General features: G+C 43.9%; 1 protein-coding gene across 1 annotated transcript; it reads right to left on the bottom strand.

Annotated features, from left to right (window-relative positions):
- Positions 1–1,811: 1,811 nt before the first annotated feature.
- On the bottom strand, positions 1,812–14,113 carry Ppil3 (peptidylprolyl isomerase like 3). The gene is made up of 6 exons (XM_032899744.1): positions 14,087–14,113; positions 12,564–12,638; positions 10,433–10,526; positions 9,459–9,526; positions 5,076–5,194; positions 1,812–2,163 (listed from the first exon to the last, which is right to left on the bottom strand). The coding sequence occupies exons 1-6, from the start codon at positions 14,111–14,113 to the stop codon at positions 2,037–2,039; spliced, it is 510 nt and encodes a 169-aa protein (XP_032755635.1). The 3' UTR covers positions 1,812–2,036.
- Between the last annotated feature and the right edge of the window lie 42 nt (positions 14,114–14,155).

Below are 14,155 nucleotides of genomic sequence, written 5' to 3'. Positions count from 1 at the left end.
CACAGGGAAAACGCAGACTGATGGGACCTGGACCTACGCCACTACTGCTGTCACAGACTAGCCTGTCACCAGAAGATGAACTGAACTTGAGACATGCCTAGCCTGCAAAACATGGGTTAATTTACCTACCAAAGTCTGTGAATGTTCAGCCTTCACAGTGATCATTATTGCTATTGTAGTCGAGGAGCGAGACAGGAGATAGCAAATAAGCTTCGATAAAGTACTGTTTACAAAACACGGTAGCCAGACTTAGACTGCAGTTGGCCAAACAGCTCTATTGTTTTCTTTTGAAACAGGGTCTATGTAGCCATGGCTGTTTTAGTACTCACTCTGCAGACCAGGCTGGCCTCAAACCCAGAGATCCACTTCCCTCTCCTTCCTGAGTGCTGGGGCTAAAGAGGTGCACCATGGTTTGAACATGATCAAAGAATGATGCATGGTGATCAATGCCTTGGGGAACTCTGACTGCGACTCGAGAAAAAGGCAGGTCTCTGACCTCAAGTGCGTTTTGTTTCCCGGATTGTTCTTGAACAGGATTCATGCCTCCTGTGACAGACGCTTGCATTTCGTTTATAGGACATGTTTACTCTTGTTGGATTTCAGAACGTTGCTATAGAACTCAATCTGCAGACAGGATATGCTAAGTGCTGTCCTCCTGTACCCTGGATCTGGATCTGGTTTTTTGCCTTGCTTTGGTGTTTTCCCAGACATAATACATAGAATGTGCCAGGCAATTGTGTTAAATTAGTTTGTCCTGTGGAAGTTCTGGGAAAGGGCTGCTCTGTTAATATCTAGAATGTGTTTACTGACCTTCATTTACATTTTGCTTTACTCCAACAGCCTTCCGTGGATCACTGCTGTTACAGTCGTGTATAGAAGTACACTGAACCTGAAGAAAGGCTGTCTGCAGCATTAGACTGTAGTCTGCCCAGTCCTTCCAGGTCCTCTAACCCCAGGTCCCACAGACACAGATCTGCATAGGTGGCCAGAGTCAACACACTACCACAGCTTTCTTTCTTTTTTTTTTGGTTCTTTTTTTTTTCGGAGCTGGGGACCGAACCCAGGGCCTTGCACTTCCTAGGCAAGCGCTCTAACCACTGAGCTAAATCCCCAACCCCCACAGCTTTCTTTTTTTAAAGAGGAGGAAACAGGCTTGCCTCCACCCCTTCCTTCTTTTCCTTCTAGTTTTTTGTTTTGTTTTGTTTAAGATGATGTTACTCTGTCCTGGCTGTCCTGGAACTCAATTTGTATACCAGGATGGCCTCAAACTCACAGAGCTCCCCCCGCCTCTACCTCTGAGGTGATGAGATTAAAGGCGAGTCTCAGCACAGCAGCCCTGCACTCTTCTTACTACCTGCAGAACCTAAATAGTGAAGGTGGGATGGTCTGCATATGCTTGGCCCAGGGGGTGGCACTATTAGAAGGTGTGGCCTTGTAGGAGGAAGTGTGTCACTGTGGGGTGGGCTTGGACGCCCTCCTCCTAGCTGCCTGAGGATGCTCAGTCTGCTCCTGGCTTCCTTCAGGTGAAGATGAAGAACTCAGCTCCTCCTGCACCATGCCTGCCTAGATGCTGTGATGCTGCCATGCTCCCACCTTGATGATAATGGACTGAACCTCTGAACCTGTAAGCCAGCCCCAATTAAATGCTGTCCTTTATAAAACTTACATTGGTCATGGTGTCTGTTCACAGCAATAAGACCCTAAGACAGAAGGGAAAATAATATTCCCAGCATATAAACTAGCATGGTAATTTGGGTGCTCCAAAAAATGCCTGCACATGAGGATCAGCATTTAAAGACGGACACTCACAAGTAATAAAAACAAGGCACTGCTCTCTATTTGAAGTAAACCTATTGAGCGACAGTCGTGGCACAGAATATGTTCAAGATGGGGCGTGAAGCCCAGGGCTCCCACATGGAGCCCAGTACTGTAGATGCCAGAAGAGGATCAGTCTCTGACGGACTCAGAACTGGATAAACCACACTGGGCGTTTCCCAGTTAAGTGTTTGCCAAGTGTGTGGCCAGGTCTACTACAGCTACTGAGCAAACGGGTTGGCATGAATAGTTATGTCCTTAATGTGCACATCATTAAGAGGTCTGTAAGTCTTCTCATTTACTGGTAACTTCTCCAATTCATCCAAAGTCTCCAGACCATCTATTACCCTGAAAGAGAAACGACACAGTATATAAAAAATCTCTCGGGGTTGGGGATTTAACTCAGTGGTAGAGCGCTTGCCTAGGAAGTGCAAGGCCCTGGGTTCGGTCCCCAGCTCCGAAAAAAAAAAGAACCAAAAAAAAAAAAAAAAATCTCTCACTGGACATGGAGAGTGCCTACAGCAGTTACAGTCTCAGGAGAGTGCTCTCCTCTGCCTTCTTTTACCATCATGTGGCCTGGTTGGATTGTGTGTCCTGGACTGGATTGTGTGTCCTGGACACAAGGGCAAATTGGAGCATAAAGGTTGGTCACATGCACAAAAGTCACCAAGGAGAGTGATGTGGCCCTGAATTCAAGAGGCTTAGGATCCACATTTCCCCAGGTCTTTCTCATGACAGCTAGGTGACCTCAAGGACCTTTCGAATTTGATTGTCCCTCTGAGGTCCATGTGCCAGAGGTTTGGTCCCCAGTTTGGGACTACTGGGAGGTACAAAAGCCTTTAAGGGATACGGTCTAGGGCTTGGGAAGATGGCCGCCTATGAGTTCAACCCCCAGCACATCTATAATCCCAGAGCTGGCTGAGTAGAGACAGGAGGATCCCTGGGGCTTGCTGGCTAGCTGAATCAGCTCCAGATCAGTGAGAGGTTAAGGAGGTCACCCAGTCTCAACCTCTGTCTTCACATTCTCATCTGTGGGCATGGGTACGTATACACACACACACACACACACACACACACACACACACACACACACACACACACACAACCCAGCACGGAGGAGACAAGGGGCATGAAGGGAGGTCTTTGTTTGGGTGATAGGGTTATGCTCTTAAGTGGTTTGTGGACCTTATCTTTTCCTTTCTTTTGCTTCCTGGACTCGAAGTGAACAGTTTTGGTACACCACATGCTTCCATGATATGCTAACAGGACAAAGCACTGGAACAAATGATCATGGACTGAAACTTGTAAAACTGTGGGTCAAAAAAAGCCTTATCTTAAAAAATAAAAACCATGGTTGGAATCTGAGCCAATGCAGTTACTGAGGGAAATTTTTTTTTTTTAATACTGCACCTCAATGCATCAGGGTTTATGTATGAACTTAATTAAATTTCTATCTTATGTGTATGCATATTTTGCCAGCACATATGCCTGTAAACCACATGCATGCAGTGCCCCAGGAAGCCAGAAGAGAGTGTTAGGTTCCGGAACTGGAGTTACAGAGGCTGAAAGCCACCATGTAGGTTCCAGGAATTGAACCCTGGTCCCGAGGAAGAAGAACTTATGGGCCACCTCTCCAGCTCCGTGAAGCATGTACTTTAAAAACAAAAAACAAATTTGCATTTATTTTGCATTTCCACTAAGATAAAAAAGGACAGGAATGAATAGTCAGTCTTAGTGGCACAGGCTTTAATCCCAGCACTTGGGAGGAGGAGGCAAAGGCAGGCAGATATATGTGAGTTCAAGGCCATCCTGATTTATGTTGTGAGTTCCAGGTCAGCTGGGGCTCCATAGTGAGACCCTGTCTACAACCAACCAAACAAACAAACACACACAAAACACAAGAAAAGCATGTAAGCAAGAAAGCCTAAGGGATCCACAACAAACATACCTTTTAAATTTACTCCTATGTCAAGACAATTAAGCCCTATAAATTACCTTCTGGTCTATATGAAAACCAGAGAACCTGGAAAATAGACTTGTAGGGTCAGGAATCTAGAAAATGAGGTCCTTAGGAAACCAACAGAAAACTTACATGTCTTCTTTCCAGAAAAAATATGTGTACAAATACAACTTCAAGTAGTTTAGGGGCTAGAGAGAGGCTCACTGGTTAAGGGCACTGGCTGCTCTTACAGAGGACCTGGGCTTGGTTCTCAGCACCGCATGGCCGCTCACAGCTTCAATTCTAAGAGACCCAAAACCTTCTTCTGACCTCCGCAGGCACCAGGCACACACATGGTGAGCATAAATTCAAACATCGTACAAATAAAATTGAGAGAAAAAACTCTAAGAACGAAGTAATCCACAAGCCTAAGGCTGACCTTAGTTTCAGGTTATTGGCACGCAGACACAGAGATGATGAGATGCCTTCAGTCTGGGGTTCCAGTTGCTGCATTAATTATATGCTAAGCTAGACATGGGTATTTGGAACACAAGTAAACAGCCAAACTACTCAATAAAACTCTAGCCAAGCAAGGTGACTCCTACCTGTTCATTTCAGAACAGGGAAGGCTGAGCAAGGAGGACCATGAGTGGGAGCAAAGTCTGGTAGACTACATTGTTTTAAAACCAAACAAATACGTTCTGGTACGCTAGAGTCATGTATTTTATCACTGAGCATGACAGACACATGTTAAATGAAGAAATTCCACCTCCTAATGAATTATAAAAGCAGCTTTAAGGTTGAGTGTTTATAATACACAGTTCAGCAAGAACTACCAAGCAGCTCCCTAGGATCAGATCAGACACGCTTCCCCGAAGGCACAACCCACACAGCTGAAAAACATCACCTACTCTGCCGACAGGCAAGGTGTGGCGGCATCCAGATCTTTTTAACTCTTTAAAAAAGAGGAGGAGGAGGAGAAGGAGGAGGAGGAGGAAAAGGAGGAAGAGGAGGAAGAAGAGGAAGAAGAGGAGGAGGAGGAGATGGAAAGACAAAGAAAGAAAGAAAGAGAGAGAGAGAGAGAGGGAGGGAGGGAGGGAGGGAGGGAGGCAGGGCAGGCAGGCAGGCAGGCAGGCAGGCAGGCAGGCAGGCTCAGGTAGTATATAACTTCCTCTGCGTCAGAGAGCTGACAGCTGATGACTGGGACCTAAAGTCCAGGTACTTTTAGTTGTGGAACTGGTCTTTCCAGTATTAGCTATGCTGGGATCACACCATGCATGTACACTGATACGCCAAAGAAGGAGATGACTACAATACTCACTTTCCGAACACTGTATATTTCATGTCCAAGTGTGGCTGCTTGCCATAGGTGATGAAGAACTGAGATCCGTTGGTGTTTGGGCCATTATTAGCCATAGATACAACACCTCGAACATTGTGCTAAAAAGGAAATACCAAGGCGTTAATTTAACTGTGCTGTTAACTGCAAATTCCAAAGGCAAACTGAAACACTGCTTTCTCAATATTCAGGAGACTAAGAAATGTCTTAGCTAGCTTCTGTATTAATATTAATCCAAATGGGCAGGTTCTATATTATCTGTATCACTAAAACCCGGCATATAATTTGCTTATATAATTATCATATCCTCCAATCCATTTCATTTTCACGTTGGAGAAGCAGTCACAAGCACTTTTCTTTCTATCTGTGTGCAGCAGAAACATTCCTTACATTTATACTAAGGAACATGCAATACAATGAAAATCCACCAGGCTTCAAACCCAAATCCTCCAAATCTCTTCTCAAACACTGGACACTAGGCTCGCTTCTTGATCTGTAAAACCAGGGAGGTGGGACTACTTCAGGTTCTGTTCAAGATGCAGATGCTCACAAGAGTTGAACAGGTCGCAAACTAGCACCTGAGCAGAGATGGAGTCTAGCAGGTTCAACAGTGTATCTATCCTGCCCAAGGATTTCTTTTCTTTTGCTTTTTTCAAATATTCATTTATTTTATGTACATTAGCACACTGTAGCTGTCTTCAGACACACCAGAAGAGGGCATCAGATTTCATTACAGATGATTGTGAGCTACCATGTGGTTGCTGGGAATTGAACTCAGGACCTCTGGAAGAGTAGCCACTGTTGGTTTTTTTTTGTTTGTTTGTTTGTTTGTTTGTTTTTGTTTTTGTTTTTGTTTTTTCCGGAGCTGAGGACCGAACCTAGGGCCTTGCACTTGCTAGGCAAGCGCTCTACCACTGAGCTAAATCCCCAACCCCCAGTGCTCTTATCGATCCATTTATTAGCCCAGGACTGGTTGACCTGAGGTCTCACCTAGTTCTAATATTATCAATACTACTAATTTACAAGGCCTGGTATAAGAATTGAAAGCATCTCACTGAAATAAATGAAGCTATGACACAGAGACGTAGCCAACAGTAGCAAACATAACTGCGGATTAAACTGGCATTGTCTGTTGGTCAGGCGACACCAGCTAGAAAAGCTAGGGAGGTGCTGCTACATCCAAACAAGACAGCATTACCTCAGTGACAGACGACTCCTGCTCACGTGTGGTGGCTCATGCCTAGAACCTTAGCACCTGGTGAGCTGAGATAGGAGGAGTTCAAGATCACCTGAGTCACACAGTACAGACCACAGCATGCTTTTCCACTACTGATATGCTATAATGTTTTCACTGGATAGTGAGTGGGCAGGTGTCTCTTGGAGTCTATGTACAAGAGCTCCTCTGGCATGCATAGATGGTGAACCTTGAATACCCATAAACTCTGGTGTATAGGACAATGGCTTTTGTTTGTTTTCTGACAGAACCTCATGTAGCCCAGGCTAGCTTCAAATTCATTGTGCAGCTGAGACTGACCTTAGACCTCTGACCTTCCAGCCTCTCTCTACTTCTGTGATGCTGAGATTATAGGTGTCATCACCATGTCTTGTTCATGTATTTCTGGGGACTGAGTCCAAAGCCTTCTACCTGCCAGCCAAGCATTCTATCCTCCGAGCTATGTTCCCAGGTCAGGAAAAAGATATAGCTTAGGGGAGCTGGAGAGATGGCTCTGCAGTTAAGAGCACTGACTGCTCTTCCAGAGGTCTTGAGTTCAATTCCCAGCAACCACATGGTGGCTCACAGCCATCTGTAATGGAATTGATGCCCTCTTCTGGTATTCATATACATAAAATAAATTAAAAAAAAAAAAAGATATAGCTTAGACTGGCCTCAAATCAGTAATCCTCCTACCTTATCTTCTTCAGCATTTGCTTATCAACACAGGTCACCAGAACTGGTGCTGGGTTTTTTTTGTTTTTTGTTTTTTGTTTTTTGTTTTTTTAATACAAAGTATTTACTTAGCCAGGTTTAGTGGCATGCACCTTTAATCCCAGTACTCGTGAGGCAGAGGCAGGAGGATCGCTAAGTTCAAGAGATCTGGTCTACAGAGCAAGTTCTAGGGCAAAAACCCTGTTTTGAAAAAACAATAATAAAAATAAGGATGGATTTTTTTAAAAATGTGTTTTACTTTTAATTTTTACAGTTTGTGTGTGTTACGTGTGTGTCAGCAGTGTGTACTAACTGCAGAAGCCAAAACAGGGAGCTAGGTCCTCTGGAACTGGAGTTACAGATGTTTGTGAGGAGCCAGGTGAGTGCTGGGAATTGAACCTGGGTCCTCTGGAAGAGCAGTCAGTGCCCTCAGCCACTGAGACATCTCTCCAGCCCTAGTAACCGATTCTTCCTTTTTCTTCTTCTTTTTCTTCTTCTTTTCCTCCTCTTCCTCATCCTTTTTAAGGTTTACTTATTTTATGTATGTGAGTACACTGTAACTGTCTTCAGACACACCATAAGAGGAGGATCCCATTACAGATGGTGTGGTTGCTGGGAATTGAACTCAGGGCCTATGGAAGAGGAGTCAGTGCTCCTAACCACTGAGCCATCTCTCCAGCTCCCTAGTAGCAGATTCTTTTTTTTTTTTAAAAAAGATATATTTATTTATTGTGTGCATATGAGTACACTGTAGCTGTCTTCAGACACACTAGAAGAGGGCATCAGATCCCATTACAGTTGGTTGCGAGCCACCATGTGGTTGCTGGGAATTGAACTCAGGACCTCTGGAAGAGCAGTCAGTGCTCTTAACCACTGAGCCATCTCTCCAGCCCAGCAGATTCTTTATAAGTCCTTCTCATTGGAAGCTAACACAAGTATTAAGTAAAGACAACACAGGGTATCCAAATGTCTAATAGAGAAGTAGAAAAGTTGGAGACTGGGCTGGGGATATGGCTCATGATCAGTAATGCTCTCCCAGGACCCAAGTTAGGTTCCTAGCACCCATACCATCCAGCTCACAACTAGCTGTAACTCCAGCTCTTCTTAACTCCATGTCTCTGAGGCATCTGCACTCACGAGCACATACACACACTCTGAAACACACACCTACAGATAATGAAAAATTGTAAAAATAAGCCTTCAAAAAAATCAACCAAGAAGTCACTTCTTCCCTTATCACAGGCATGCTAGTGCACCCCTTTAATCTCAGCGCTCATAGGCTGAAGCAGGCAGGCCACCATGAGTTTGAGGCCAGCAAAGGCCACATAGATCTTCAAAAGGTCAGTAACTCAGACTTTGTGGTTAGATGGTAAGCCCCTTTCCTATATGTCTTGCTAAATACTTGAAGTTGGACCCAAGGCCCCAATTTTATCCCAATGCAGAGATGCATGACTCCAGAGCCTATGCCAGGCTAGAACTGCCAATTATTTCCACTCTGACATCACTTACCGAGTGTGCAAACTCTACAAAGAGTATATTCATTTCATAACCATTTGTTTGTTGAGCTAGCCTTGGCTGGCCTGGAACTCACTAAGTAGACCAAACTGGCCTCGAACCCACTCATCTGTGGTTGTTGTAAAATATAAAAAATAAAAAAAGCATCACTGTCTTTTATCCCCACTAGGATCGGCACTGCAGTGCCCCAAGATATCTGCTGGATATCTTAATTCTCAGTCAGCAAAAGCGTCTCACCTTCTCTGCTCCATCCCCTATCACACTGCCGAAGCCTCCCTCTGAGCCTGGCAGCAATCTACCTATCTAGTTCCCGAGGCAGAAACACACATCCCAACTCTGTGGCGGCCCAAACCGGCCACCCCACACTCCATTACACTTAAATCTACACATGAAAGAACACACAACACAATAACTTTTGACCCAATTTATAAGATATAATTGCCCACCTAAACATACAAAGCCCAGTACCATCCACCCCCTAAGAACATTAATAACAACTGTAAATACACAGAGGGAATCTTAGGGTCACCTGCCATGGCTTCTCTCCCTCTCCCTCCTGTCTCTTCTCTTTTCCGTTTCAGTCTCCTCCTCTTCCTTCAGACTCTTCTCCCACGCATCCTTTCTTCTCATCCAATGAGAGGCCTCCTTCTATTCTGTTCCTGTCCTCACCTGTATTTTACAATTTAACTGGGGAGGAGGTTCTGGTGAAGTCACCTGAGTCCTGAGTACAGGACTAGGCAGCTGTCCTGGGGGCAGTGGAATTAGCATCAAAATACAGATAACTCCAGGGCAAACCACAACACTTCCGCTGCCTCCCACGTGTTGGGATTGAAGGTGTGTCCACCACACACAGCTCTTAATGACATCAATGTGTTCCGTCAGATACAAAGTTCCCAGTGTGAGTGGAGTCAGACATTCCATACCTTCAGATATTCACTGTATTCATCCTCAAACTTCTTGCCCCAGATACTGCTGCCTCCTCTTCCAGTACCTATATAACAAGACAAACAAACCAGAGGCGTCTAACTAGATTTCAATGGGGACTCCATTTCTAAAACAGGAGGAGTGCTTTATAGCATAGTATATATTTATTTATATGGTGGTGGGGATCCAAGCCAGGGCAGTACACATGCTAGGAAAGTGCACTACCACAGAGTTAATTTCCAGCCCTAGCTGAACTCTTTACGTGTGTGCGTCTAGGAAAGAGAGAACGTGTTTAGAAGTTTGAACACAAAACTTGATGTATGCTATTCAAGTGTCTACCAGTGAGTTGTGTCTCGGTCTTCCAAGGACAACGCTGTACACCAGCTGGCTTCTAGCATCCTCATGACAGGGAGAAAACCCTCATTAATACTGCTCATATTTTATAGCCATGGGTTAATACCTCCTCCTTCTAAAAACATATCTTGCTGCTGGCTGGACCAAAAGCAAGTACATTAGTTTCTTAATGTATTATGGTGCATGCATGACTGCATTCCCAACACCCATAAGGTAGAAAGAGGCAGGATTGTTGAGTCTGAGGCAAATTTGGGTGAGTTTGACCCCATGAGTTTGAGGGAGACCACAGACAGGTGGGTACACAGGAGGGTTTGGAGGGATGGAAGGGAAGGGAGAAATGCTGTAATAAAAAAAGAACACTTTGCTTTTACAAGGGACCTGGGTTCAGTTCAGTTCCCAGAATGCAAATGTTGGCTCAGGAGTCACCAGGTATGTATGCAGGGCCCTTGCACTCACGCAGGCAAAACACCCCAAAGTAAATATATCTTTAAAGAAACAAAACTCTAAACTTTTCTGCTATTGCCAAAGTACCCCTGTTATAAAGCTTTTTTTTTTTTCAATTATTTTACACATCATTTTCATGTGATACAGCCAATTTTCAGTTAATGGGAAAACTTACCTGTTGGATCTCCTGTTTGAACCATGAAGCCCTTGATATTTCTATGGAACACACAGCCATTGTAGTAATTACTGGCACACAGAGCCAAGAAATTCTGAAGAGAATAAAAATGGTGATTGAGAAACAGTTTGGGCAGAAACCTACTTGAGCTAAAGCTCCAGTCGTGGTCACTGAAGACGCTATTTAGCGTATTTAACCATGACTTCTAGACATCAGCCCTTGGAATAAGATATTCCATCTCAGCAGGTCCCAGGAGCCCTGCATACTCTACCCTGCACCCTGCAGCTTAGGGCGTGGCACTCTTTTGCAGTCACTTAACTTGCTGCTCTTATGTTCACTCCCAGCTGGAGTGGAGGAGGGAGGGCACTGACTGTCCCTTGCTCATCACTGTTCCCTAGACATGGCTGGACAGTCTTTTAACCAATAATTGCAAGAATGAGAAACAGCTGACTTATCTTCCTTTTTTTAAAATTTATTCTTTTTTTTTTTTTTTTTTCTTTTCTTTTGGAGCTGGGGACCGAACCCAGGGCCTTGCGCTTGCTAGGCAAGCGCTCTACCACTGAGCTAAATCCCCAACCCCTGACTTATCTTCCTTTTATCCTTATCATTTCAACAGACTAAGCAGTCACAAAACAATTCTCCTATATCTTAATTTCCTGAAAACAAATGAGGCAAAAGAAGAAAAAAGATACTGGATGCTTGATGGTTACGGGAAAAGCACCTACTTATTTATATCCACTTTGTATGTGTGGTGCACATGTGGTATGTACACGCATGTGTGCAGGGACATGAGCCTTTGTGCAGAAGCAGAAGCTGGGGAAGGTTGCAAATCCTAAGCTATTGCCCTCAGCCTTTTCCCTCTGAGACAGGGTCTCTCACTGAACCTGGAACTGGCTACTGTCCAGGAAGCCCCTGTAGTCCTCTAGTCTTTGCCCCATCCCCTGCACGGGTTTACTCGCCAGTGTGACCACACCCAGCATTCTCTACGGGTTCTGGTCTTTATGCTCACACAGCAAGCACTCTCCTCTGCTGAATTATCTCCCTAGTCCCATCCTTCTTTCTCTTATTTAACTCTGACATCAGGAAAAGTAGGAGTTATACCTGAAATTATGGCAAGCTTCTTTTGATAGTGGTTCACAGAAAGTTTTCTTATTTTTTTTTTAGGCTTGATAATTCAGTTTCAAAGTGATTATCCTGTTGTAGGCAAAATGTTACTGTGCACTGTGTAAAGATTATCCTTGTTATTATTCAAATGCTGGTTTCTCTGCCCCTATATCTGGTTACAATCTTAATATGGCATTGTAATGCTTATTCCAAGAATCTCTGGTCTCAATGGTATATAAACACTGATCCCAGGCTGGAGAGATGGCTCAGTGGTTAAGACACTGACTGCTCTTCCGGAGGTCCTGAGTTCAATTCCCAGCAACCACATGGTGGCTCACAACCATCTGTAATGGGATCTGATGCCCTCTTCTGGTGTGTCTGAGTACAGTGTAATCATATACATGAAATAAAAACATCGATAAGAAGTTCAAGATGGGGCTGGAGAGGAGCAGTTTTAAAAAAAAATAAATAAACACTGATCCCCATTTGTTCTCTACTTTGTCAATAAAAGCTGGTCAGCCAATGGCTGAGCAGAGGAGAGAATAGGGTTGGACTTTTGATCCCACCCAGGGGAGCAGGAGAGACAGAGAAGAGAAGATTCAGTATGAGAAAAGGGCCGAGAAGACACCATGGGAACACACCTGGAGCAGAGATCCAGACCACTACTAAGATAAAAGTGTATTGGGGATTTTGGCTAGGAGGTAGCCAGATTAGGATTAAAATAGATTAATACTGCTCAGCTATTGTGCCATAAAGCTTGGTTAAATAAATCTTTTCTGCCTCATTTATTTGGGAAATAGTTGGGATAAAGAAAGAACTGTCACTTTAAAAAGTGCCCTAACATCCTATTATATTAGGGTGTTTATGTTGTTTCTGTTTGTTTTAAGGATACTCTGTAGCTCTGCCTGGCCTAGAACTCACTATACAGACCTCAAACTCAGAGATGCACTGGACTCTGCTCCCTGCGTGCTGGGATTAAAGTGTGCACCCCCTCATTAGTTGAATTTTGATGTGCAGTGACACTCACCTCACACGTTTTGGGTGTTCTCTCACAGAAGACTTCTATCTTGATATCTCCCACATCTGTATGCAGTGTCACAGACTGAAAGATGGAGAATGTGAAAAGGAATCATATTTCCTCCAGTAACTATAGGTTCTGTATTATTTCTTTGACTGGATATTCAAGTTGGCAATCTGACTCCAGACATTAAAGATGACTCATTCACATAAGGCAGCTCTGATAGATAAGTCACACTTATTTCTCCAAATTAATTTGATAGCAGGAAAAACATCTCTTGAAGACTTATAGAAATGAAAAGAGGTTAAATTTTGCATGCAAACACTGTAGTAGAAATAATTAATTTTATTTAGATTTTTTCCATGAATTAAAAACAATGGTTACATCTAATTACTGATTTTTATGTCTCAACATTACTAATACTTAACTGAAAAAAATGTTAATAAGTTGTTTTTTTTTTTTTTTTCAGAACAGTTTTGACTATTTCCTTTGGGTATCTTGATTTTAAGAAACAGGGTTAAAAAAAGCATTTACATCATTTACTAAAGACAGCAAACCAAAGGTTGTTGGCATTCCCAAGCCACAATGCTTTCTTGATGGCCTCTTCATTTCTTGTGGTATCTGATGCTTGGGACCTTTACTTTTATCCATATCTTATTTCAGAGATGAAGAAAACTATTTGGAGGCTTCCCTTTTTTTGAGTCAAATCTTGCTAGAAGCCAGGGTTGGTCTCACGGTGACAGCAATCTGCCTGCCCCAGCCTCGCTCGCCTCTCTTCTTACATCAGTAACCCGGAAACCCGCAGTGAGTGTGCCATGTTGGAGGTGAGTGGGGGTGCTTCAGTGGAGACACGGGAGCTACACTCGATGCTATTCTACCTCAGGTTCTACCTGTGCTGCTCACACCTGCAGGGAAGGGCACACTAAACACCTGTTTATTCCTTTTTGTGTTTTTTGATTCTGGATCTGTGTAGACATGGATGGCCTGACTGGAGCTCCTATAGACCTGACTGGGCGCGAGTTGGCCTCCTGAATGCTGGGACAGTAGACCTGTGCCCACACAGCAGCAGGATATCGTTGTAATGATCACGCCCACGCGTTCACTCTACTCTGTTCTCTCTCAGTGGGACATACAGTGTCTCTCAGTCTTCCAGCCCTCCCTTCCCCCCCTCCCTCATTCTAGGAATGCACTCTGCCACTGAGCTACATACTCCGTATCCTGTCTGACTTCCTACAAAAACAACAACAACAACAACAACAAAAAACCATCATAATTTAAAACCAAGCATGGGCTGCTGGGAGGGTTTAGCAGTTACCAGGATTTGTTGCTTTTGCAGAAGGACCTGTTCAGTTCCCAGCACCCACATCTGCTTGTGTCCAGCTCCAGGGAATCCAATGGGGATAAAAACAAACAGCCAATCATCCACTCAGAATAATTCTACAATACTCACCATTCTTCTTCTTGATGCTTCTAGGGAGCACTATTTAATTTTTTCAAAGCTCCTAAAAGAGAGAGGAATTAGTTCACTTTACCCTATCTTTCTCACCATACTTGTTCATCCTTACAGTAGATTTACAACGAAAAGCGTAGAATAGCATCCT

The sequence above is a fragment of the Rattus rattus genome, chromosome 4 (assembly GCF_011064425.1).
Source record: "Rattus rattus isolate New Zealand chromosome 4, Rrattus_CSIRO_v1, whole genome shotgun sequence".
Classification (NCBI taxonomy): Eukaryota; Metazoa; Chordata; class Mammalia; order Rodentia; family Muridae; genus Rattus; species Rattus rattus.
The sequence above is the reverse complement of the archived record's forward strand: the minus strand, read 5'-3'. Positions and strand labels throughout refer to the sequence as shown.

Bases quoted from the DNA above. Each gene is read 5' to 3' on its own strand.
- Ppil3 (XM_032899744.1), bottom strand. From the start codon at position 14,113: ATGAACAAGTATGGTGAGAAAGATAGG. The intron at 10,527-12,563 runs GTGAGTGTCACT...TATTCTCTTCAG, and splicing joins GAACACCCAAAACGTGTGAG to AATTTCTTGGCTCTGTGTGC. The intron at 5,195-9,458 runs GTATGGAATGTC...TTTCCTTTTTAG, and splicing joins AATACAGTGAATATCTGAAG to CACAATGTTCGAGGTGTTGT.